This window comes from Epargyreus clarus, unplaced genomic scaffold (genome assembly GCF_041222505.1).
Source record: "Epargyreus clarus isolate Ecla_fem2 unplaced genomic scaffold, WU_Ecla_fem_2.2 ptg000004l, whole genome shotgun sequence".
Lineage (NCBI taxonomy): Eukaryota > Metazoa > Arthropoda > Insecta > Lepidoptera > Hesperiidae > Epargyreus > Epargyreus clarus.
Genome location: NW_027332212.1, coordinates 13,838,645 through 13,866,047, shown reverse-complemented (window position 1 = coordinate 13,866,047; position 27,403 = coordinate 13,838,645). Strand labels below are relative to the sequence as shown.

Genomic DNA, 27,403 nt, shown 5'->3' with positions numbered 1-27,403 from the left:
AGAAACGCCGTTACACAGAGAGAGACTTAATGCTAAGACAGCTCGTTGCTTACTTTTGTGGCAAACACAAAAAAACAGCACGATAAATAAGGGTTGCTTTTCACTTAACAGCACTGAGCCGCTCTTAAGTAACATACATTTAAATTACTGATAGTTAAAGAGCTGAATGAATGATAAAAAAAATATATGTTCAATTAATCGTTCTCTTCAGCAAATACATTAGACTAATGGTTTAGATCAAATGTAGTTTAGCAAATATCTTGGAAATCTGCTTTGTCTTTTCATAGAACAGACTGCGAAGAGAGACTCAAAGCTCAGTGTCAGGAGGGCCTTGGTGGAAACTTGGTGAACTATTGTTGTTTGAAGAGAGATTTATTTCCAATTGCCCAAACAATCAAAATGTTACAACACACCCTACTTACTAAGTGAGAAACGATGCTTTAAAAAATCTCATTCACCGGTTCAGTGCGAAGAAATGGGGTAAGACCCTTCCACAGCACCGCTTAAAACAAAGGTAGCCTGTCGATACGGCCAATTACGTTGATTCAATACATTCTCGCAGTGCGCTCGGTAAATGTTAACCGATACACCGTATTCCAACAACTACATAACGCAACCTATGCATAAGGTTCACGGGCAAACATTTATTTACATACCAGCTTTTACACGCAGTTTCGCTCGTCGTCAGAGGTCAATGGTAATAGTTGTTTATCTATCCCTCGGGAACAGCACTTGTTTGGAACAAAAGTTATATTATGTTCTTTTCTAGACTCCTGACAACGTGTGTGCAAAATTTCATTTCAATCGGTTTGGAAGTTAAGGCGTGAGAGGGAAACAAACAAACAAAATCACTTTCACATGTTTAATATTAGGATGGCGACCATCTTAGTCCACAGGAGTTGCCTATCTGTCATTGGCTTCAAACATAACCCCCTGTCCTATATGGAGTTGGTTCCGGATATCCATGGGCGTTAGTCCTGCATGTAGCCCGCCCCCTCGTCTCCTGCTTCATCCTTATAAAAAAAACTTGCGTGATATTAGTTTGTTTTTATCGTAGACTTTATTTCTTTACACATACACTTAAATCAAAACATTTTTGTCCACAATATATCATTTAAAAAAAGCAACAAAAGAAATATCATAAAACACTTTTTAGTAGTTTGTGTAGAGCGTAGTAAATAACAAGTTCATGACTAATGTAATTGAGTGTACCTATGTGTAATTGAGCAAGTCGTATTGAAGCTTTTTCAGACCACCCGTGTCTATCATGTACGAGTATGTAATAAATCATTATTAATTGAATGATATATTAGAATTGTTAGAAACATCATCAATCTTCATAACTTCCACTATTTTTGTTTCATCGCAATCTTTTTTGAGACCTAAAACATGACCAGAGAACAAAACATAAGTTCTCTAACAACACTGTTATAAAAAAAAAACAAAGCAAGTATATCAACAACATTACAATTATCATGCCGTTACGTAAATATAACAGAACAATAATAGAACAACATGACCCAATTACGACGCACGTATCGTAAAACATCTGTTTAAAACTTTACATCCAGTTTCAAAATGACCACAGCGGTAGTATTTCTTGTGCCTCACACTTCGATCACAAATAAGAACTAGATACACATACCATACAAAAATGAACTTCAAAAGTGGGGTCAAACGTGTTTATAAAATTCTAAGCGACAGAATCTAAAATTAATGCAAAATCAACCTTATCACTATTATTTAAAGGTGTTAAAAACTGCTTACCAAAAGCAATAAATTTTTACGACATAAGCTAGCTGTCATAAGCTATCACATTGACAGGTTTGTGCACCCAAATGTCTATTTGGGTGCTCTTTTCGTCGCGCCGTTTTTTTGTCGCTGATTGTGTATCTAGTTCTTATTAGTGATCGAAGGCCTCACATTATCTATTAGTTGAAAAAATAAACTTTGAACTTTACTGCGTAAACGTTTTTGTTTAAACGACAATATACTCATGAGGCGCACATAATTACGCTGGTAATTTATACGGTGGAAAATTACAAACATTATAGAGCAGAGACAGAAAAAATAAAATAATTCTGTCTTTAATTATTTCACATAGTAAAGAGGTATTATTTCCCTCATTACCCAACATCTAAAGGAGCCGCTCATGATTGTTTATTATTATTATCGAGTATCAAACGGTACATATTAAGATCAAATGGAGACATTATACAGGGTGTCCCGTAAGTACCACGACAAACTTGGGGAGAACATAGGTGAGGGTCTGACCTCTCTGGGAAAAAAAAATTACCTTGGTAAAAGTGTCACCGTTTTTGCACTATCAATTGTTTTAGATTCTTTGAGAAATTCAGCCCTCTTCATCTTCTTTCGTTAACTGCGTATACAAATTTGATGATGCAGTGTTTATTTTTTCTGTTAAATACTATCAGATAGTTGGTCTATTATATTTAAATGTAAATTGGTTAAAAGATGTAACGGAACCATGAAAAAAATAGGGATGTTTTTAGATTTTAATTTTTTTTACTATTTTTCCCTCAACTTTGACTCATCGCTGTGAAAAAAAAATTTACTGGACTACAAGTGTACGTTGCGCCAAAAAATATGTCCAGTTAATAGAGATTTCAAAAGGTACCACACTTACTATTTAAAGTTAAAGAAAAAAAGTTAAGGCCGTTTTTGCATGAAAGGGACTGAAACCAACTAAAACTTAATGATAGAGTTTTTATTTCAATTACGGTTTCTACCGACTCACAACGTGTCAAGCAGTACTAAATCACATTATTACCTAGTTAAACACTTAAAAATATCATTCTTCATTTGTAAAAAAAACAATTTAGTAACTAACTAGCAAACAAAATATTACAATTTATTAAGTCATTTTTTACCTACTTTGAACTGTCGTTTTCAAGTGAAACTTCGTACATGTATGTAATTTGAATGACAATACCATAATTTGACATGTTGGAACTGATCTGATGATGGAGCCAGCAAGTGCATGGTTCATTTCTGAGTAAATCCCTCGAGTTTGGGCTAAATTGGTAAGAGATCCATACCAGACATTTGGGCTAAATTGGTAAGAGACCATCCATATCCTGGCTCCATCATCAGATCTGTTTTAAGATGTCAAATTAAGGTATTGTCATTCAAATTACATACATGTACGAAGTTTCTCTTCGAAACGACAGTTCAAAGTAGGTAAAAATTGATTTAATAAATTGTAATACTTTGTTTGCTAGTTAGTTGCTAAATTGTTTTTTTACAAATGAAGAATGATATTTTTAAGTGTGTAACTAGGTAGTAATGTGATTTAGTACTGCTTGACACGTTTTGAGTCGGTAGAAACCATAATTTAAATAAAAACTCTATCATTACGTTTTAGTTGATTTCAGTCCCTTTCATGCAAAAACAGCCTTAACTTTTTTTCTTCAACTTTAAATAGTAAGTGTGGTACCTTTTTGAAATCTCTATTAACTGGATATATTTTCTGGCGCAACGTACACTTATAGTCCAGTACATTTTTTATTCACCGCGACCAGTCAAAGTTGAGGGAAAAATAGTAAAAAAAATAAAATCTAAAAATATCCCTATTTTTTTCAGGGTTCCTTTACATCTTTTAACCAATTTACATTTAAATATAATAGACCAACTATCTGATAGTATTTAACAGCAAAAATAAACACTGCATCATCAAATTTGTATACGCAGTTAACGAAAGAAGATGAAGAGGGCTGAATTTCTCTAAAAATCTAAAACAATTGATAGTGCAAAAACGGTGACACTTTTACTAAGGTAATTTTTTTTTCCCAGAGAGGTCAGACCCTCACCTATGTTCTCCCCAAGTTTTTCGTGGTACTTAGGGGACACCCTGTATAAAGGTAACCTTGCCTGTACGTTCAACGGAAAATTAATATTTATGTGAACAATTGAACAAGCTATATACGAGTATACTCATATTATTTTTTTATTTCCGTATTGATACGTAGCCTTGCTCAATAGTGGGACATAAAAAGGGTTGTGGCAATTTTTTAGTGACTTTGAAAGGTGGTAGAACCAGTATGATTACGATCAGGGAGGTACCACTGCCTCACCTACTTGTAACGTGAAGTTCTTGCGTGTCGGTGGAAGGTTTGGATGCCAGCTGACTTTCATACGATACACAACGCTATGAGTTTCAGTTAGTCCCGCTGTCCCATAAGGAGTTGGTTACAGAAGTCCATCAGCGGCAGTGTCTAATTCCTATTAGGTGGACTACATGATCGTTTGTAAATTCAGTCTTATATTTAAAAAAATCGAGATACTAAATACTCACTTGTCAGCGTCACCTCGTGCATACAAATTCACACATTATGTAACCAACATAAACGCCATTCATCCTAAATATATTCTACGTTGATACATCAGAATCAACGTTGTAATTGATTGTAGAACAAACGTTGATAGCAATCGATTATATAAGTGAAACTACTCAGTTCTCGGTTTCCCGTTTATCTATGTTCGTGATCCGTTCTTAGATTTTTACACAAGTACGCTAGATATTTCCAAAACAATAAGTACACTATTTTACTCCTCGTTAAATTCTCTATCTTTACCCCAAAGACTTGTCTAAATCGGTTCATTAATTTCTAATATAACCCATATTGGAAATTACGCATACAGACAAAGGTTAAGAGTATTGTTTTGTAACGTAATATTGTCTTTGTTATTATAATCCACTAATGAGGCAGCCCCAACGCAGGGGCAATCATAACAAAGGTGATATTGCAAAACTTTTTACCAGATTTGCTGACGATGCATACTGGGAGACCCCCTAAACGTGGGAACAGAGCTGCTACTAGAGATTTTTTAGAACTCTCAGGCGTGTAGGTTTACAAGAAGTTGAAATTAACACTTTTGTATGTAGGTATATCTCGGGTACCACGAAAGCGCTTACCTCATGTCTACGCGTTTAAAACTTAGAAAACCTACTCCTACTTAACTATAACCTAGTTTATAATTTCCTCTGGGCCACCGAGTTCACCGATCATTATGTCTTATAAACCGTCAAATTATTATTTATACTTTATTAAAAACATTGACCGCCAAAGTACTACGCAAATTCGTTATTAAAATTGTCCGTTAGAAGGTCCGGTTATTATTCAAAGGGCTCGTAGCAGATAATAAATTCGTGAGGCATTGTGCGCCGAAAATAGACGAGACTCGTTGTATGTTTTAATAAATAATTCCACTGTGCCTACGCCTATCTCATATTTGGGGGACCGGCACACATTGTATCGTTTTCATCGCGACCTTTGGAACTTAGAAGACCCTACCTATTTGTTACATGGTTTGAGTACCCGATATGTGTACCCGAAATTGAGTACATGAAATGATAATGAAATAATTATTTATATAATGATTCAATCCAAAAAAATTTAAATAGTAAGAGATTTATTTTTTTCTTTGTTTGATTTATTTTATGCGTAATCAAAACCCTACCCATCAGATCACCTACAGAAGGTATCAATAAAATGATTAAATACACATTCATTGTGCGGGCTTCAAAACTACTAGGTCGACGCTACTCTAACGGAACTCTAAAGACTTCACTATAAATAGTATTTTCAAAAACGATAATATTTAGAATCACTACGTTAATAAATAAAAACAGCGAACGTAAATATACGTTGGCGTAACAATTCAGACGAGCTAATAAAATTATCACGTCTCAAATCATCTATTTTTAACGATGTGTAATCCATTCCTAACATTACCTAATTCATATTGTTATGGTGTGTTTTTTCCTACTCCCAATATAGGTGCGTAATATATCGACATCGAATGTCAATTAACGTCCACTTACATAACTTAGCATCAAGTGTCATGTAATGCAAATTTTATTGTTATTAACGAAGTTTCATGTCATCAAAAAATAATTTTAATCAATTCTTCTCGCTCAATTCCTCTTTGTAAAGCAGAGCTGTATGATGATTGTCTGATATAAAAGGTAGCTCTAATGGGGATATATATCTATAATCAAGTGTTCGAACACTCTTTGGTTAGATTGCAGAGGAACTCCACCATAACCTATATCTTTCTGGTATCAAAAGTGTTAAGCGGTACTGTGTGCTAGAATAAACATTGGTAAAGCAGAGACGCTCAAGACTAATCTGGGGTTGACTACATGTTATATTATAAAATACAAATGCACCCTACTTTACACTGAAATGCTCTAAATAACGCCTTTCTAATCCTGTAATTCAGAAGGATAGGTAGAGCAGGATTTACTAGTCAGGCAGAGGCATGGAAGCATACAGGTAGAGGCATGGAAGCATACAGGCAGAGGCGCATGCCATTATGCGTTTCTAGCTATGAAAGAAATAGAGTCCCACTCGTTTTAAAATAACACTCACTTACCAATAATCCTTGGCCTATTTAAGAGAAAATCTCATGAAAATAAACCTCATTAGTCGTCACCAATTGCATAATATTCCATCGCCGTGACCTCAATCTCCGCGGGTCCATTAATTTGACAAGAGCAAGGGGCCACTCGGGTCCCTCGTTTATCTCTAGGTCGGCGTGGGACGAGCCTTATCTGTAGGGATGTGCAATCGAGTGCAAGACGAATGTATTTTACGAATAAATCGATTACTGTAAAATTATCGACTAATTATAGATTTTTGAAACTGTATTCAGAATTGGCCCATGAAAAAAGGTCGAAGGATCCTGAAAATTGACGGCTGAAAATTGTACAAAAAAATTGCTCTCTTATTTCGGTCATATAAATAGACGATTTGTGAAAAATAATCGATTTATTAAAAATCTACTATTATTATTTTAAAAATCGGTAATTTTGTCACATCCCTACTTATCTGTTTTATTTTATCTTCGGACTATTTAATATTGACGCTGTATAACTGTATTCATGTTATACAGTTTAACAAACTTTAGGAGAAAGACTTTGAAAGAACTCGCTTCAATAGTAATGTTACGAACAATGAAGTTAACAAAGTTACTTGTTAATACAATGAGGCTTAGTAATTTAATTTGAGGCCTAAGTAACTTGTAAAACTTGTACTCTCGGCCTTTATTTGCGAATTTGATGTTTTTGTTTCAATTCCTATAGGTGGGTCTAGTAACAATATTAGGTATATAATTATTTATTATAGAAGTAGCTAATGAGCATGGAGTCCATCTGATAGTGATGACCAGATAAAATTAGAGTCATATCTGAGGTCGGTCACAGATGCATTGGTACTCTTGATGACTAAGTTGAAACGGTAAGAATATCTACCTTAACACACCCTTCAATCCAGAATACAGCAGCGTTCAATTATTATTTATTCAGCCGAAACATATGCGGCAGTGGTGCATCCTAAGGTATCAATTACCAACAAACTCCTTTTTAGCAAATCGAATATATGAGGATCCGCTCTATTTTTAGAAAAGAACGGATCCTCATATATTTGTACACCATTCATTCGTCTATTCTCCCTATCCTACCTTTAAAGAAATAAACAATATATTATGTACCTTTTGAACAGTAATGAGTAGGCGGTTGGGATTGTTCCAGGATAATTATTTATTTGTTACTATGGCGGAGACAGGAGAATCAATAGATATATTTATATTAGTTTTATTTTGTTTTTCTTTGCTTTTAGTATAGTTCTAATCTAAAGTAAAAGAACAATTTATAGGAATCGGCTAAGTGAGTATCGGGCTCGTTATAAGAATCCCGAATTGAAAAAAATACTAAAAGACAATTTTATCGTTTGTATAATAAATATACTTTGTGTAGGTTCCACCACTCGCACTTGACTGTGTTTTATTATAATGGAGACACTTCACTTAGCTTTATCTTACACTAAATATAAGGCTTTATAAAACGGAAAAGTTAGCATAACAAAATAGCGGCTTCTGACAAAAAAAATAAACTTAGATGACATTTAACATTTACGAGCAAACCACTTTTTATATTTTGTACCTAAACTTATACGTATATAATTAATGCAAATTATATAATCTACAACATGTTTAGATTGTAGATATAATAATATAATCAATTTTATTTTACGTAATATGATTAGATTTTCGTTAAACATATCAACCGTTAACTACTCACATATTTTCTTTTAAATTTCGGAGAAGTAAACGTAAGAAATCATCTTAAGGTACCCTAAATTTTGAAAAAACAAAAGTTAGATTTATCCTCTAGAACACGTAGGCGTCTTTACCGCACCGGTGTATTACTACATAAATCACGACTTTGCCTTACCTATTTTTAATATTATAATTTCATATTTATTGCGAAGACAATAAAAATATTAGGAATAGTTAAAAAATCTGATTATTACTTCCTTTGTTCCCCATAATCAAAACGAAATAGTAAACTCACTTAACATCAAAAATATAGAAAAAGGCGCATTACACACAACGGCTTTCAATATACTCGTAACATAAACTTAACTAATATATCTACATTACGAGCACACATTTTTTGTCTGAACACTTGTAGATTATAACAGATAGATAAGATAATTTACATTAATTAAGCGCCTGTAAAGGAGGGCGACATTAAGATTAGTTAGACATTAGGGCAACTACACAGGTTAGACTTAATAAGTTAATGTACAAAGAAAAACTGCGAAAGAAAGGAAATTTAAGAAATTAAGCATTAATTTTTGTAAGTATCCGGTGTAATTTGTGTTATTGAATTGAATGTAACGACACTTTATGTGTATAAAATATATGAAGCTGTTTCAGCCTTAGAGCGTGCCAAAAAAATTAGCTAGTATAATAAAAATAATAGTACATCCTAAAGTTATTTTATTTGTATATCTTTTATTTTGATCAACATATTATATGTTCTTAACTAAATGTATCAAACGCAAATTAAAAAAATAAACAATATTCATAAGTAACCTTTGTAATACGGTTAGTTATGGGACAATATGGTAATACCTATTATTTATTAACGTTATAATACTTCCAATAAAATATAATAGACGCTATAAGACTACGCTACATGAATTATTATTGTTGTCTTAAATGTGCGTTGGCTAAACCGGTACGTGTGTAGGCTTCTTAATGGCATTTTTTATTTAATCGTCTGGCTAGTGGCTATCGGGCTGAGCTACTGTGCCGCGCATCAATCATCCTTAAGGTCTTCTCACATATACCGAATGAGTTTTTTTTTTAAATACTGAAATAGCAAGTATGCAGTACACCTGATGGTAAGAGATTACTGCCGCCTATGGAGATCAAATCGACCCCAGATTGTTTTTTATAATATAGGAGTAGCAGACGAGCATGCAGTCCACCTGATGGTAAGTGGCTACTGCCGCCCATGAACATCTGTAATCAACCTCACATAGGATTAGATATTCCTACCTGAAGTCGGCCACAGATGCACCGCTACCCCTGAGAACTAAGCTGGAACGCCTCGGAAAAGTATGTCTCGTTTACCACACACTTCAAACCGGAGCACAGCAGCGCATAACACTGCTGTTATTAGGCAGAAATAGGTGTGGCGGTGATGCCGTCGGAGTCGAACCACACAGGGTTCTACCACCAATATAATTATAAGTGACGTAATACCGTAAGACTCGATCAAGTATTGGTCAAGGCATATTCAATTATTTGCGATATTATTCACAATATTAATATTTCATAGACGTAGAACCTCAATCTCGACTATTCTCGACCCGAAACGCTCCAGGCCGTCACGATCCGATGACACGTCGTTGAGTGTGTAGAGACCCTTATGTCTACGATATCATTACGTTCGTCTAGTCTGCGTCTCGTTGCAAAACATTGTTCCGCAGGTGTTCCGCTTTTTTAATGTGACAGATTGAGCTAACTAGCTAACGTCTATTCAAATGTAGTTCATCCATAGAACAATATTCATGTAGAGATGCCACTGTGGCTTCGGGCACGGTCTTAGATAATTAAACCAAATTTTGGTTTAATTATCTAAGGGCACGGTACAGGTACTTGTACCGTGCTTTAGGTGTATGGTCATGCTTATTCTATAGTTACGCCCATACATGACGACATGGAGGCGACATATTCAGATAGAAAGTAAAATAAAACAAAAATATAAGGAAAATAAATAAACAACATGTCCCAGGGAAGTGGTCTGGTCGCTGTACCTTCTCCAGAATGGACTGGAGTTCACTTTAGATTTTACTCAAATACTGAAGGTAGCAGTTAATATTTTCTGGACTTTTTAACTTCAAAAAGGAGGTGGTTATCAATTCGGCCGGTATCTTTTTTTTTATGTATGTAGGTACACGAATTACTCCGCCGTTAGTGGACCGATTTTAATAATTCTTTTTTTAATTGTATGGAGACGAGCTGGAACAACTTCAAATATGTACTAAACCAACATTTATTTCAATTATTTTTTACTTTTTAGTGACATAGAAGTCGGTTGTATTTTTTTGTTAATTTTTTTTTTTTTACTTAGATTGAAATATGTATTGGAGGTATCCCGTTCCATACATAGAACTGGGCAAAAAGAAAAACTTGAGAATTTTCCAAGTGTGGTGAATACACCAAACCTAACGTTACTCATCAGTCATCAACAATAGAGTTTACTGCATGTGCACACTTATTTCTGCCTAATAACAGAAGCGTTAAGCGGTGCATGCTTGTGTGCTAAACCCATTTTTTATAAAAAAAAAAAACTGTGAGTGCCAGAAGTTTACTGCACGGGTATTGTTTTAATAAATGGCAGTGTCACCGGAATCGAATCACGAGAGTTCGAGCTTCAAATTCTGACAAAAACACACATAGTCAACTCACTGTAAATAAATAGTTTAATCTATGCATATTAATTTAGAAAGTTGTCTTTGCAGTTTACACCCAATTCCAAAAATGAACAGACAACCAACATAACAATAAAATACTGTCAAAAATGATCTCAATTTCTAAAATGTATAGATATTTTCCATTTGCATACAGACGTCATCACCACATATTATGTTATTGAATTAGCAATTCTAATGTTCAAACTAAAGCCATCCCAAGATAAAAAAGTAGTGTTGAAACTTTTTTATGCAAAAGATATTTTTTACTTAAAAAAAGTTTTTAGTCGGTCGTGCACCTTATATGTTTAGACGGTGATGGAAATCTGTAATCAATTTTGTACAGGACAAATTCTATCTGAAGTCGAAGACGCCTACCTCCAACCCCTCCACCTAGAAGCTAAGTTCGTAGACCTCATATGTTTGACTCACGTATCATATCAGAACAACATCCATCTTTCCTTGTATTTCGTTTAGTTTATTTATTTAATATTACTTTACAGATTTTGATCCTTATAAGTGACTCTATTCATTGATAGAGTAATACAGGATGTGCCCTTTGTTAATTCAATTGAACTTATTTTAATTACTCTAATAAATAATATAAGACTGTTCCAAAGATTTAGTTTGAATATAAATAAATAAATTCAATGACGAACGTAATACAAAAATAGCGTAATATATAATTATAAATTTATTATATATTACGCTACATAATAATATTATGCTTGCAATGTCATATGTTTTTCACACCCGCTTCAGACGAACATATCTGTGTATCGCGCAGTCAATGAACCCTTTATCTCCGTTACGCATATGTGTGAATTGAATATTTATTATTATGATAAAATTAACTATGATTAAAATGCGCTCTTGTTCTTCTTTGTTTAAATAGAAGATACCATTAAATCCATATTTTTTAATCTATCAATCCATAACTCCATACTAACATTATGTGAAAGTATCTACTCCTCCTAACTTTGCTGATTAGTTGAATTTTCACGGCTCAATTGATTTTGATGACATTAAGAATGAATATAGTTTAAAGTAGTTTAAACCATGACAAAACATGTTTTTAATACTTTAAGAATTGTATATTTCTGATTCTTAATAAAATCCACCCGCAAAAATTGAGACTTTTTTTTTTGTTGACGAGGGGGAAACCTTCAAAAGGTACTCTATGCCGTGGGAGCGGCACGGGGTTATGTGGGATTCTTACCGCACTAAAACCCCCCCGGTGGCCGTCCTCGGCGCTGCGTAGAGGACTCCGGGATCTCCAACGGAACGCAACCAGAGTCCACTTGGCGCGTTGCCCCGTCGGGCTCCGCCCAGGTGAGCTTGAAACTCACCACACCATCTGGTGTTCACGACGGTATGCGACCACACATACCGCCGACCATCCCGGGGTCGCTAGCCAGGCGGTTAGAGCTCCCACAGGCAGGGGATACCGTAGCCCTATTCTGGTCCCGGAACTACAGGGACAAAAAAAATTGAGACTTGTTATGATCTTAACACGACAAACTAAATACGAGAGTTCTCGTCGTAATTGCTACTCGAAAGAAATCTCAAGTAGGTACAATAGATGATCCGTAAAAATCACATCTAACACCTTATTAGTCTTCAGAAATGTTAGCGAGAACTTTCTGAAAGCTTTCCGCCCCTTTTATATTGGCGTTCGACGTAAAGAGCAAAAGATATGTTGATCCAATTATAACTTACTTACGTAACTTAAGATTACATGTGAAGTAATATCTTACAAGTGATTAACATTTTCTTTTGAGGGGTGTGGGGATACATGAGGGGATACATTTACGTGGCACTCCAGCTTGGTACTCAGGGGTAGCGACGTATCTGTGGCAAACCTCAGATAGAAATCTTATCTTATCTGGGGTTGATTACAGATGTGCATAGGCCGCAGTAGCCATGCTCGTCTGCTACACCTATGTTATAAACAAAAATTACCCGTACTCAGCAGTAAAGAAATAACAGCAGTAGTGCATGAATACACTTTTCAGAAATGCCTCATCAATTGATACAAATCAATATGTAGTATACCAATGACACATACAAAAGAATAGACAACAGAACAAAACAAATGTCATTTGACTCATGGCCACCCAAACAATACCGAACAATTGAAAGAAAACCACAAAACAATACGTCAAACATTTTTACCGACAATACCGACCAGCTGAAAGTACGAGCGCCTATTTGACAAATAGGTCTATTTGCAATAGGCGGCAATAGATCAAGCATATTTGAAGGCCACAATAACACCGCGTTACAGGAATAGGCAGCTAAGTATATTTATTTAGGGACTCTTGTCCTTCCCGACGCTATTTGTCGAGCCTACCACCACACCTAGAGCGGGTAATAAGAAGTTACTGCTTACTTTTATGTGTTTTTAGTAATGACCAAGCAAGATGTCGATTTGATGACCGCATGGTAAAGCGGTCAATGTACCGGTCTAATGCACAAAGGGTTCTGGGTTCGCTCCACGGCCAGACAGACATCTGAATGATGAGTTTGGATATCTGTTTTAGGTCTGGATGTTTGATTTCGTTATTGTGTGTGTTCATGGGACACACAATACAGTGAATTCTAATATGTGAGTTAAAAAGCGTCTTTTTATATGGTCATCACAAAGTAGAATTGGAAATCTAAAAAGTTTAAACACTTAGATTGCGGTCCAACACTAAAACATTTCTACCCTTGCGTCACTCTACGAAGGGTTCTACAACTTACTTAATAACTACATCATAACTGTAGCACAATACCAAACATGTTAAGTTCAAAAACATTTCTGTTGTATTATTTTAAGTGAAACTAAAACAAAGGATAATTAACTAGATTACCACATAAACAACGCCATATTAGCTGTGTTTTTAAAAGAACTGGTTTCAATTAAGCGCGCTTCCTTATTTGCTGCCAACGACATTACTAGGACTTTAAATGTTATCGTAATATAAACAAATTAAGTTTACATGACTGCCTGCAGTTTTAAAATTCACTCATGTTTAGGAATCCGTACTCAAACGGTAAAAACGGAAACCTATTACTAAGCCTCCGTTGTCTGTCTGTCTGTCACATGGCTCTATCTCTGGAACCGTAGTAGTAAGACATTTGAAATTTCACTTTATGTATTGAACCATAGTAGATAGAAGACAGTTCATTTTTTTCACAATGAATTTAATTTGATGACTATTATAATAAAAATACTAAAAATAAAAAAATGATTGAAAATTTGGTGGTACGGAACTCACTGTGTGCGAGTTAGAATCGTACTTGACCAATTAATTAATTTTGAATGTCCACTTAGTGTTCGATTATAGGGACATATCATCGTTCTAACAACGCCTGAGCTCATAACAATGACTTATGTATTATTTGTACCCTATACTCTCGAGTTAATTGCTTATTGATTTCGTCAAGAGCTAATATCCCATTTAGGATAAGAACGGCGGATAAAAGAAAATCAATTGCTGACGACAAATAATTTTGGATTCTAGTAAACATTGTATGTTTTTATTACCCGTATACAGAATTACTTAAAGTTGTTCGAGCACATTTTTTTTATATAAGTTTATACGTAGCAGACGAGCTTGCAGTCCACCTGACGTTAAGTAGCTACTGCCTATGGACATCTGTAATCAATCCCAGATAGGATCAGATACTCCTACCTGAGGTCGGCCACAGATGCGCCGCTACCCTTACGCTGTTTGTCCACTACTACGGGATGACGGTGCTCGGGTGACGGACGTTCGGTGGACAAGCTGCTATAGTAAATGTATGTACGCTACTTCGGCGCCGTCATTAATTATTTATCGGTATTGGCTCGGTGACGGTGCAGTGGACAAACAGCGTTACGCTACTAAGCTGAAACGCTTGGTGATGATGCTAGGTGTCATTGAATATAGATTGCGGAAGTAACTATGAGCTGTACTTTTAAGCAGTAGGGTTTTAATAATTACTAATGATACAATTGGCTTGAAACTGATAGTAACTGAATTACTGCCACTAAAATTAATAAAACTGACTTCAAATAACATTTATTAATTATGAAGTCCCTGTCACAAAAATCCAATCTATTCAATTCATTAGAGGATATAAAACATACGTAAAGTAATAATAAATAAAATAAAATAAAAATTCTTTATTTCAGGCAACTAAAGATCCATATAATGTGTGTTAGTAACAGATTACTTATATACTACGTTAGTACCTATTATAATTCACAATTTATTAGCATATAATATAATATTAAACAAATTCTTCGAAGTCTTCCTTTGTGACAAAAGTTAATTATATTCGGAAAATTTCTGTGTTTATTAACAACTTCAAAGAAAATAATTTCTTTAGCTCCTGATTTGTATTCTAAGATAAAACAGGCTTCGACCTTATTATGTAGAATAATTATTAACTTATTCGGAAAACAGAAAGTTTGACTTCAGATCTTTCTTAAGAAAAATACAATTATTATATTTTTTCAATATTCATATTTTTTCAATAGTTTTTTGTTGTTGTTCTTAGGGTTCTGTGTCCAAAGTGTAAAAACGTGACCCTATAGGTAACTAAGCCGCTGTCTGACCGTCTGTCCGTCATGTCTATTTTTTGAACCGTAATAGAGACACTTGGAATTTTATAGAATATTTTACAATACATCAACCTACTTCTATAGCTGCATAATAAATACTAATTATACAAAAAAAATGATGGTACGGAAACATATGCCGCGGGTTAGCCATCTCTTCAAAATTATCTCGATCTTCAAGATCTCTACAAGATAGTAACATTGTAGCGGTAGTTGATTGAATGCAAGTGACTAAACTTGCACGTTTCTGTGTTTCTAAAGGTACTTTAAGCTGTCAGTCCGGTCATTTGTTATCATTAAATAGCAGTAATTGAACGGTGTCGGCGACCTTATGAATTTGAATATACCCGACAAGCGTTAGCAATTAACTTGTACCTTTCGCCACAAATCTCTCTCCAGTAGCATGGTTTAATAAAACTTCAGGCCTCCTCCAGTTATAAGAAACTTAGCCTTAGCCTACCAGTAAGCCATTCGTAATTCGCAAAAAATATATCACTTCTAGGTCAACTTCTTCATGAATTTTAATCTGAATAATCCATATAAAATTTTCTCGCACTCTATCCGCTTATCCCATTATTTATAGCGGTTTCCCCATGACATATTGCATGGGTGTAAATGTCCCAGTAGGATAATAAAGTAAGCGGACATAAATTTAAATAACGCCTAATACAGTCTGTCTATCCGTCATAAATGTATGAGGTGACGCAATGCGGAAGGGGACTTGTCGGACTCGCCTCTCATCAGGGTTATTATATGAAATATTTAAGGATTTTCTTTACTCATATCAGCTAAAACGATTTTGTATGAGGCGGCTAAATTACTGACGAAATGACCATCTTAGAAGTGTGGCAACGTATCTGTGATAGGCTTCAGGTAGAACCTTGGTTTATACTAATGGAGTCGGTTACAGATGTCCATAGCAGTAGTCCATCCACCACCAGGCGGACGGCACTACGTCAATCTTACAATGAAAATAGACTTGTAATGAATTTTAAAAAATCATCTGCACAATAAAACCACATGTGGAGATGTACTTTCACCTAACAATTGCCGCAAAAGGGACAAGCAATAGATAAGTTAACAAAATATTTTATTCCATTAAAGGAGAATAATAATTACAAATATACATTTTAATTGCAACGATTGTTATCACGCTTATGTTACTTACATGTAAATATACATATACGAGTATTACGATAAAAGGTCATTGAACCTGTCGTTTCGGTGTTCAATTTTCGACACACAGTAACGAGTACATAATTTTACCCTCATAACTCCAGTTAAAACAAAAAGGATAGATCTAATTTCGTCATTTATCTATCTGCTTTGCCGGGGATCAAACCGGTACTCTCTGCGTACCACATCCGTGCAGGTGACCATTGCGCCACCCGCATCATCGACAGCCATTACTTTGTGTTATCTCTAAATTTGTATAATTTTTCCATTTGAAAACAGAACTATGTATGTGAATATTAATTTCATTGTTATCACATTGTTCTGGATTCCATATAATCATTGTTATCCATACATAAATAATAATAAAGTAAAGAACACAATGTACGAGTAATTATTTTACTGTATATGGGCGTTTATCAGAAAATATATGAATCTGGCATGACCTCAATACATACTCGTATTTGTTGAGGAATTTGTATTGTTCAACTCTTGCTTATTTACTATGATTATAGGCACTTTTGTTGTTCTAACATTAATCTCCACATATATATACTAGCTGACCCGGCAAACGTTGTGTTGCCATATAAATAAAAAAATGTTAAGGGTGAAAACCCTTATCACTTAGGGGTATGAAAAATAGATAGTAGCCGATTCTCAGACCTACTGAATATGCGTATAAAATTTGTTGAAAATCGGTAAAGCCGTTTCGGAGGAGTACGGTAACTAACATTGTGACATCAGAATTTTATATATAAGAAATTACATGAAACATATGTGACTGTAAAGACAATTTCTTATTATTTTTTTAAGATTAGAATTACTGCCGCCCGTAGACACCTGGAACAAACTCTACTTAAAGCAGGCTCTACCCAAACCCATTCACAGATGCGTACCCACTTCTGAGGACTAACATTATTGCATCATATGGTCATACTATTTAAGTTAACAGATATTAAATATTAAGATATCTGTTAACCGAATCGCAGAACTGCTTTACACATACAAAAGTGTGACGGCGGTACCGCCCCGGTCGAGCCATACTCGACTATTAATTACCGATGGAAGAAATAGCAAACCTTTATTTACTTTTCTGTGAGTATATTAAAATGTTAGTACCTAATATGCATCATTGACGTTGTATACAAAGTAAGTACTCGTACGTTGAAGACGTAATACTTTTTTTTTCTTTTTACTACACCTAACAAAAAGAAAATTTAAATAGCAAAAAACAGGTAATGACTATGGAGAATTAACTAGAGTTATTACATTATTAAACTATTTTGAAACCCCTTATTTCTTACTTTTTGAGTCAGTTTTAATACCAAAATCTTTCATAATGCGCTCATTATTATTCATAAATATTTTATAATAATATGAGTATATTAACATCAGTTTAAAACTACAAAAATATAATGTATTGGTGATATTACATATTTAAAAAGAACAATGAACTCTGCTAACCCTGACTGGAACAGCTGTTTAACAAATCTACACTGTTGTACCAACACAATTGAAAATACTCTTATATTATAACAATACTTATCATTATCATAAGTTTCTGAAGTGAAAACTTCTTTAGCGACGTAATGCACATTTTGTGATGGGTAAAAAAATGTTAAACTCGCGTCAGGACACGTGACCTGATCGAAAATTCGTAAGACGGCAAAGCAAACTATAAAAGTCGAGATGTCATCCGGTGTAAGCATAGAAAAAAAAAATTTTAACAAAAAAATAAAACCGACTTCTATGTCACTACAAATTAAAAAATAATTGAAATAAATGTTGGTTTAGTACATATTTCTGAAGTCGGCGCTCAATATATTTCGTTTGATAACAGCGTGTCCAATATGAGCGCCGACTTCAGAAATATGTACTAAACCAACATTTATTTCAATTATTTTTTAATTTGTAGTGACATAGAAGTCGGTTTTATTTTTTTGTTAAAATTTTTTTTTCACCCTTTTTAGTGATGATATGCTTACGTTTGTATTAATATTATGTAAAATTGTATAAATGTGGTCATGAATAAAGGTAAGGTCTGAATAGATACGGATTGGACCCACCCGCTCGCAGGGCGCTGCCGCACCCTTCTCGCTTAGTTTTATATTGGCTTATATGTTCCAACCTAACCTAACCAATTCAATACGAAACACTATAGGCGAAGCTTTATGAGATACTAATTATTGGCTAGGTTAGGTAGGAACAGATAAGTAAATAAATCAAACTAGGTGGTAAAACTCTGCGAGTGAACCGGTCCAATTTACCTTAATTCAATAGTTAAGAAAAGAAAAAGGAGTTGATGGTCAAATTTTTCATCATATATCTCTGTCTAGCTACTTCATTACAACAAATGTCTAATCTATATACTTTACATGGGAGGCACCTCTGCATCATCAGGATTGAAGAATTGAAGGTCATATCTTCCATCATATGTCTCTACTCAAAGACCTTATCATATATTCGTAAGCTCCAAATGCCTAAGTTGTATGGTTGAGGCAGGAGGCACTTCTGCATTATCAGAGTTGAAGAGTAGAAGGTCAAATTTTCCATCATATATCTCTACTTATCAACCTTATTGAATATTCATAAGCATCAAATGCCTAACTTGTATGGCTGAGGCAGGAGGCACCTCTGCATTATCAGAGTTGAAGAGTGGAAGGTCAAATTTTCCATCATATATCTCAACTTATCGACTTTATTAAATATCCATAAGTTCCAAATGCCTAACTTGTATGGTTGAGGCAGGAGGCACTTCTGCATTATCAGGGTTGAAGAGTTGAAGGTCAAATTTTCCATCATATCATGATAACCTAGACACTCAATGTTCATTTTAAGTTTCATGAGAATTGAGTAGGCAGAAGGTAAGTTGACATAAAATATGTAAAAAGCAGGGGTAGTGATGATGAGTTCCACCCCATAACTTAAATTCTAATCATCAGAGCGTACTAATGTTAAGGTAGGAAAGTACCGCAACGAAACACCCTTTCATATGAAAAAAAGAAAATTAAAATTGGTTAAGAAATACTCGACTTATTCAAGTTGATATGAAATCGGGTTTTTCCAATTTTCCGGGAAAACTGGCGGAAATTTTCAAATTTCCTCGAAATGGGACCCCCTGTGAAACTAGCCGCATACAATGGTGTATGAATCATGTCGATCGGTCGCGGCATCGCGAAATAATCGCCGAACAAACATAAAAAAAAATATATATATATATACGGTCGAATTGAGTAACCTCCACCTTTTTCGAAGTCGGTTAAAAATATGTCAATGTGTGTCAGTTAAATCTTTTATTTAATATATTTTATTATCCAAGTTAGGTTTCGAAAGTTTTCACTTCTGCCGGCACTCCCGAAGTGCAACCCGTTGATTTTTTTCTACATATCGAACACATCAAATAATTTCATGTTCTTTTAACATTTTTTAATGAAATATATTTATTTGTATAGGCCAACAGCGGCACTTACAAATTGTCAGTTACAATAACTACTACCGGATTGGAACGCGACCTCTACTGAGAAGATCCGGTAAGAAACTCAGTGGGTTTGTCTTTTTTAATTTTAAAAATAATTATTCTCTTTTTATTTTTTTTTAAATGCCATTATTTTTACATATAATTAATAAAGCATTAGCTCCAGTATCTTGTTTTACATTTATCTAAAAAAAAAGAAGTTTGTTCAGCAAGATACGCTACACTTTGACATTTTCTTAATTAACTAATAATTATGTTATTGATCAGTCCCAAGCTGTTTTATCATTAATATAATCAGAAATTTTATAATAAGCTTTACGACTAAGTTTGCTTTTGATAATAACTTTAAATTTATTAATTGACAAATTTCTGATTTTGATGGGCAGTTAAAAACGTATACATTGACCCACAAAAGAATTACTTATTTTGTGGAGACGAGTAACATGTGTAGAAAGGTTATGTTTGTTCCTTGTATTTACATTATGCGTGTCACACCGTTTTACAAATTTAACAATATTTTTCCTTACATAAATTAGGTTTTCATATATGTATTGGGATATAACAGTTAGAATATTTATTTCTTTAAATAGTTCTTTTAGTGAAGCTCTTGGAGGCAAGCTGTAGATAGCTCGTATAGCTCTCTTTTGCAATATAAATATATCATTTAGGTGTGACGAGCACCCCCATAGCAATATACCATAAGTCATAATGCTATGAAAGTAACTAAAATAAACTATTCTAGCTGTTTCTACATCTGTTAGAAGTCTAATTTTTTTTTTTTTTTAATAGATTTTGAAATGTTTAAAAAATGAAATTTAAGGTAGGATTTTTCTAAGGGCGCGTGATGAACTTGCTACTATTAAAAACTAAAGTATTTCATCATGTATTGTTACATTGGTGGAGAATAGTGCATTTTTATGGCATGTGATTTTCTCCTTTTGAACCACCCTAAACCTACCAAATCCATCATATCCATATGAGTAAAATAATACTAATAAACTAGTAGAAATGCCGAAAACAATCAATAAATTACTATTCTGCATAAATAGTACAAATTTTCAAAAACAAATTCTCATTTAAGATTTTCCTAGCATACGTCGTATCATATATTTTTTCCACTTTATAGGAAGTTTATACCGTGACATTAATTATCGTAAAATAAACTGGATTACAAATTAAACACGCAATACAAAACTGTGCCAAAAACATGTTTACAGTGGAAAACGGCGGGACATATAGACCGGCTTGTAAATAGGGAAAATATGTTGAATTTAGATTACCTAGAAGCAACGGAAAGATAATTACATGATAAACAATGTTGTAAAGATTGTGTGCGATTTCAATGTTATTTACATAAATAATAAACACATAATCTGTGTTACAACAGCTTAAATAGTAAGTATAAAGTAATTATTTTAAATCTTTACATACCTACTCTTAATACCAACTCTTTGTCAACGATCTTTCAACAACAAGTCGTTAAAAACAAGTTTACTACAAAAGAAGTAATATAATTTGGAATACTTTTGAAAATGTTCGCAACATTTAAAACATAAACAGAGTCGTTTGTCTAAAAATTAATTACTATCAGTCACTTTAACGGCGGAGAAAAACAACGTAACAGAATTAAGTCTGAAAATTACCAAATTATTGTTAAATTTGTTTGTAGTTCTACAATCCACAATTGGCCAGCGTGATGGAGTACGTACTGAGACTCCTGATATAATAAAGGGATCGGTAGCCAACAGTTGGACAAATAAAGCTGTAGGACTTACCTGATTGGTGGTGAGGTCCCACTGATCAGCCACGAAGGAGTGCCTGCTGTACAGGAACACTGGGACCTGGTGGTCCTTCACGGGCGCCGGATCGGTGTTCACCCTCACCACAGTGAGGTGCGTCGTGGTTGTGCCAACTGAAACATTGCAAAAATTTGAAATACATTTTTTACCTTAAAAATATAAGAACAGCTCCAAAAATATAAATATGTAGAGTTAGCAAACGGGTATCCAGTCGTACAGATTGTGAGTGGCAACTACCGCCGATCGACATCTATAAAATTCCCAGATAGGATAAGTCCTACGAAGTCCAACCTGAGGTCGGCCACAGAATACCTACATACAATACTGCCTTGCCTTACATAGCGTCTGAATGTTACATAGCGTCTCTACCTTAACAGAATACAGTAGCTTAATATTGCACTTATTAGGGAGAAATAAGAGTGACGGTAGTACTACTAGTACTAGTACTTCCGTATTCGAGCTGGAATAGCTGGACCATCTTTTTACTTAAATAAAATAAGTAACCTTCCACGAGTGACGTACTAATTAACTAAATTGAAAGATGTTTTAGTTGTCCCGCTGAGGGTTTATGCGCCATCGGCAATGGTACCCCTCGATATCCCAAAGAATATTTTCTATATGTATAATGCGTTTTCTAGAGTTTACTAACTAAATATTCCAACGTAATTCCCCAAAACATTGGAAATCTCGAGCATACAACCTACTAGCCTACTATACGAAAAATAAAAAGGTATGAGAACATAAAATGGTAGCAAAAAATTGTAAACAACGTAAAAGGTCGTTGAAACATGTAAATAAATATCAACAGGTGACCCAAAATCGTAAATAAGGAAACCCGGACATTGATATAAATACGACTACTCGTGCGAATAATTCGCATTAAATACAATACAATACGTGATAAGTAACGTCGATTTAATTCTATTCATTAGTTCGCTACACGCTACGCTTTTAAGAATCTATATATATATATAAATGAATGTTTGGCTATATGTCCTTTAAAGAATCGTAAAGTATGCATTTGATCATGTGATGATCTTTAGCAAAGTTGTTGTGCATGAGTCCTTAGTTTCTAGGTTGGTAGCTTGGTACGACCAACTTTCGACAGATGAAGCCACTGTCATTCCATTGTACATATTTTCAGTTACATGTACATATGTCATATTATTTTTCAAATGCGGTCGAATAATATTATTGATAACTAGTTTTGAACGAAGGAACTTAGGTATTTATTTTTGTCTATTTCTTTAGTTTGAATCATTAGCCATTAAAGTGCTCGTAATTTGGAGCAACTAAATAAATAATGGATGTCGTTTTAAACAAGATTTGATTAACTGTAAAATAGATAAGAACTATAAAGTTGAAAATAACTTTATATCAAACGGGAAAAACAAAACTATTATTTATTTCTTAAGTTTTCAAGTAAAAGCGTGTTTTAAGAGAAAGAGGCTAAAGACGGTGTAACGTATTCGACGACCGGCGACCACCATAGTCCTAAGGAGTTTCAATGCATCTGTACCCTTACCATGAGTTTTTACGTTTTGACGTTTTGACAAATATGACTGTTTTGGTATTTGTTTACGTATTGGCCCATACGATTTCCCAGTTCTGACACAATCCGCTAGGGGCGCTGATTGGAATTTGTATGGGCAAATACGTAAGCAAATACCAAAACAGTCATATTTGTCGAAACGTATAAACTCCTAGTAAGGGTACTGTTATTAGCTTCAAGTACAATTTATTCTACATGGATTCGATTACAAATGTTTCCGAGTGGCAGTAACCACTTATAGTCTGCGCCAAACTTCTAGTCCGCTCTGAAGTTGTTGCGCACAAGTTTAGTCAGCATATACTCCGTAACGTAAGTGCACACTAACGCAGCTATGTAGGTACCCGTTGGAAAGAGTAAGCAGCGGACGGGTGGCGGGAGGTCCCGCATTGTCCTCGTCCCGCTGATATCTACAATAACCTGTTGCCACGCGACTCGTTTCTATATTCGGGGCGGACTAGCAGTTTGGCGCGGATTATACCATAAGGTGTACTAAACGCTCGTTCACTACTTCTATGGTACCAAACACAGGGCCGTTATTACATCCAAACATCAAACACGAAATTGATAAGACTACGTTTCTGAAACACGTTATTATAAGTACGACTAATAACAGATACTATCTACATAATAACGTGCCGATAATGGAACTCAATCTGTGTACTTAATGAGACCTATCTATTATCGAAGCGAGCTCCTCACGACTACATTTCTATAGGCTAGTTAGGCATGCTCTATAGATTCTGAATAGTGTTTTCAAAATAGAATAGAAAGCACTGACAAGTGCTTCATTCAACCATGTACTAACTAGATGACTTCAGGCAAAAATGTCCGCGTTAAGTGTCTACTTACTACAAATTGAAAGAGGTAACAATGGCTGACTTACATATGAGGCGACTATATATTAGTCCCCAGATCTAAATGGAGTTGCTTACAGGTGTCAATTGGTGACAGTTACCACTTAACATCACTTAACATTTTGAAGGTGGTAGAACCCTTTGTGGTTCGACTCCGGCGGCACCACCGCCACACCTATTTCAACCTGTTCGTTGCTGTGTTCCGGTTTGAAGGGTGTGGTAGGGGAGACAGACTTTTCCGAGGTATTCCAGCTTAGTTCTCAGGGGTAGCGGCGCGTCTGTGGCCGACCTTAGGTAGAAATATCTAATCCTATCTGGGGTTGATTACAGATGTCCATGCCTTGTCTTAGCAACGAACAAATTATCAGTTATAAGGCTCTCTGGCCCGAGATTGAATTTCGAACCTTCTACGTGTCACATCAGTATCACCTCGTTTCGTTTACGTGGCAATAAAAAGGGTTGCAGTTTTGAATAATGTGGCCTTGCCGACAGGCCATTTCGTAAAATTACAAATTTCTAATCAGACTATAACATTAATCAAATAATTTATCACATTATGTAACAGATAACACTCATTCCAACTTCACCGTATGATAACATTTCAGATGAACGAGCAAACGTGACTCTTGCAATAAATAATCAAATTTCATAATTCACGTTTAAGTTTGATAAAAACAATATTTTAATGTCAAGTATGTTTAACAACTCAATCTTGATGAAAAGTAATGACATAATCACTGTTTACATCTACAATGATGTCAGGTGACTTGTGTTATTTAAATTGATATTTATTCCATACAAGAAGTTTATTTAATAGCGTAATTTATATACTTAAGCGTTTAATTTTTATTTAAAATGTAAATATTAATGTATTTATGCTTATATTTTTCACGCTTTATAGGCTAAACGGCTTGATGAATTTAAACATATGACGTGTTGTTATATTCGTCTAAATTGTGGGTGTGACGTAGGCTATACTTTTATAAACAGTCGGTTCTTTTTAACAATTTGTTAACTTGTTAGTTAAGCGACGGCTCTCGTCCATTAACATCTGTATTCTATAATCAAACTCAGGTATGATTAGAATTTTAAGTTCTTGTCAAAGATGTTGGAATTTCTCATCATGCCGGAATCAAAGTTAATAAGACAGCGCAACATAGAATATAAATGTTTCTCAGCACTTTAGCCACTACAGCTAAGGATTTTTAGGAATATTACCTAAGGTAGTCTGGGAATGAAATGTGGTAGAACCAGAAAAGCTTGATTGAGACGGTACCGCCGCCACCACACCTATATATAACGCTGAAGCAGGGTTTCGGGGGAATGGGGTAGATGCTGGCTGATTTACAAACGAAGCGATCGTATTAGTCTTCAGGAATGGCAACGAATTTGTAATCAACTTCCTGTATATAATAATATTACGTTCCCCCGTCCTATATAGAGCTGGTCAACATACCATCAAGCAGACTTCATATTTGTTTGCTACATCAATCGTTAAAATAAACTGAAGAGTAATATGACATTTCTCATGTAACCAGTAAATAATAGTAGAATGCTTAGTGCTTCAATGTCAAAACCACTCAGTAAATATACATTCAGCAACCAAGTGGACAACACAAACGGGTTTACAGAATGACATCACGCGAGGGTCTTGGGCACGACGGGGACCCGTATCCATGTCCTTAATACGGCTTAGGGATAATGGAATGAAAAAATATATTCACGATTTATATATTTTTTTGGTTCGTATACCTACTTTTATATATTGGAAGCATCAATCTTAGTATAGCATGGCTTCGTAAAAAGTAACATGATAAGATAGGGTAGGGTAACATCAACTCTTTGTCTACCTGCTGCCACGGGTTTCCTCTCAGAGTGAAAGAGATTAGTGTGAACAGACTTTTGAGAACCTTATCTTTTTCTAAAAATCCTCTAATAACGTCTAATAACGTTTACGTTTTCTCACGATGTTTTTCTATACTATTATAGAAAGAGATCATAAATTTAATGAATTTAAATATATATAACTCAAAGGTGACTGACTGACATAGTGATCTATCAACGCACAGCCCAAACCACTGGACGGCTCGGGCTGAAATTTGGCATGCAGGTAGATGTTATGACGTAGGCATCCGCTAAGAAAGGATTTTGATAAATTCTACTTCCAAGGGGATAAAATAGGGGATGAAAATATTACTTCGTAACGCGAGCGAAGCTGCGGGCAAAAGCTCGTTTCTAATATGCACATAACTTTGTAAAATCATAGGTACATACTAGGGTTCCGAACTTAGGACACCCGAGCGAGAGGCCAAGTTTTAACCATAAGCTATCACTGCTCAGGGTACACATACATTAGAGGTAGGGTATAGTACATTAGAGTAATAAATATAGTTCAAAAAACTAAAAAAACACGCTTTTATGATAAAATCAACTAAAAAGTAGAAAATAATTTTCAATCTAGGAATCAATTAAGGAACAGTAAATAGTATAATTGTGAAAAAAGCGTGGAGTGCTCCACTTATTAATTTTCGAAAAGCACCAAACACTTTTTCCACAATTATACAATTTACTGTTCCTTAATTGATTCCTAGATTGAAAATTATTTTCTACTTTTTAGTTGATTTTATCATAAAAGCGTGTTTTTTAGTTTTTTGAAGTATATTTACTTTATTAATTTATAGTATTTGTTGTTATAGCGATCATCATTATGCATCGTCTGTAAAAAAATCAAGTGTCTATCTATTACGGTTTAAGAGATAAAGCCCTGTGACTCACGAACAGACGGCGGAGGGTTTCGTTTTATCCTTTTAGTACGGAATCCTAAAAATCATTCTAAAAGATGGCATTATAGATATGTTGCAATACATTTGAGTTATAGGGAAATAACATTATTATTTCTCATAGCTAAAAATCAATCTAGTAACTTTGCCTGTACGCTCCATAAGGCGCTTTCTCTCCCCTCGAAAATCGTTAATCCTGAGGATGTTGATAAGGACAATGGTACAAAATTATTAAAATCGTGTATTGTCATCGGTTTTTGATAATTCTTTAAAATTTTGAATTAAACTGAACGTTCAAAGTGGATAAAAATCGGGCTCAAAGACTCCGTTACTGTTACATACATACATACAAACGTACAACCCAAGCTAATAAAAGCGTGTTAAAATAG

General features: G+C 34.6%; 1 protein-coding gene across 1 annotated transcript in view; it reads right to left on the bottom strand.

The window, feature by feature from the left end:
• LOC140757621 (GATOR complex protein NPRL2) overlaps nucleotides 1–27,403 on the bottom strand; it is a 69,451-nt gene that overhangs the window by 34,917 nt on the left and 7,131 nt on the right. The window contains exon 4 of the mRNA XM_073093463.1: nucleotides 21,805–21,941. Coding sequence (XP_072949564.1) covers nucleotides 21,805–21,941 — 137 coding nt within the window. The remainder of the gene's footprint in view (nucleotides 1–21,804; nucleotides 21,942–27,403) is intronic.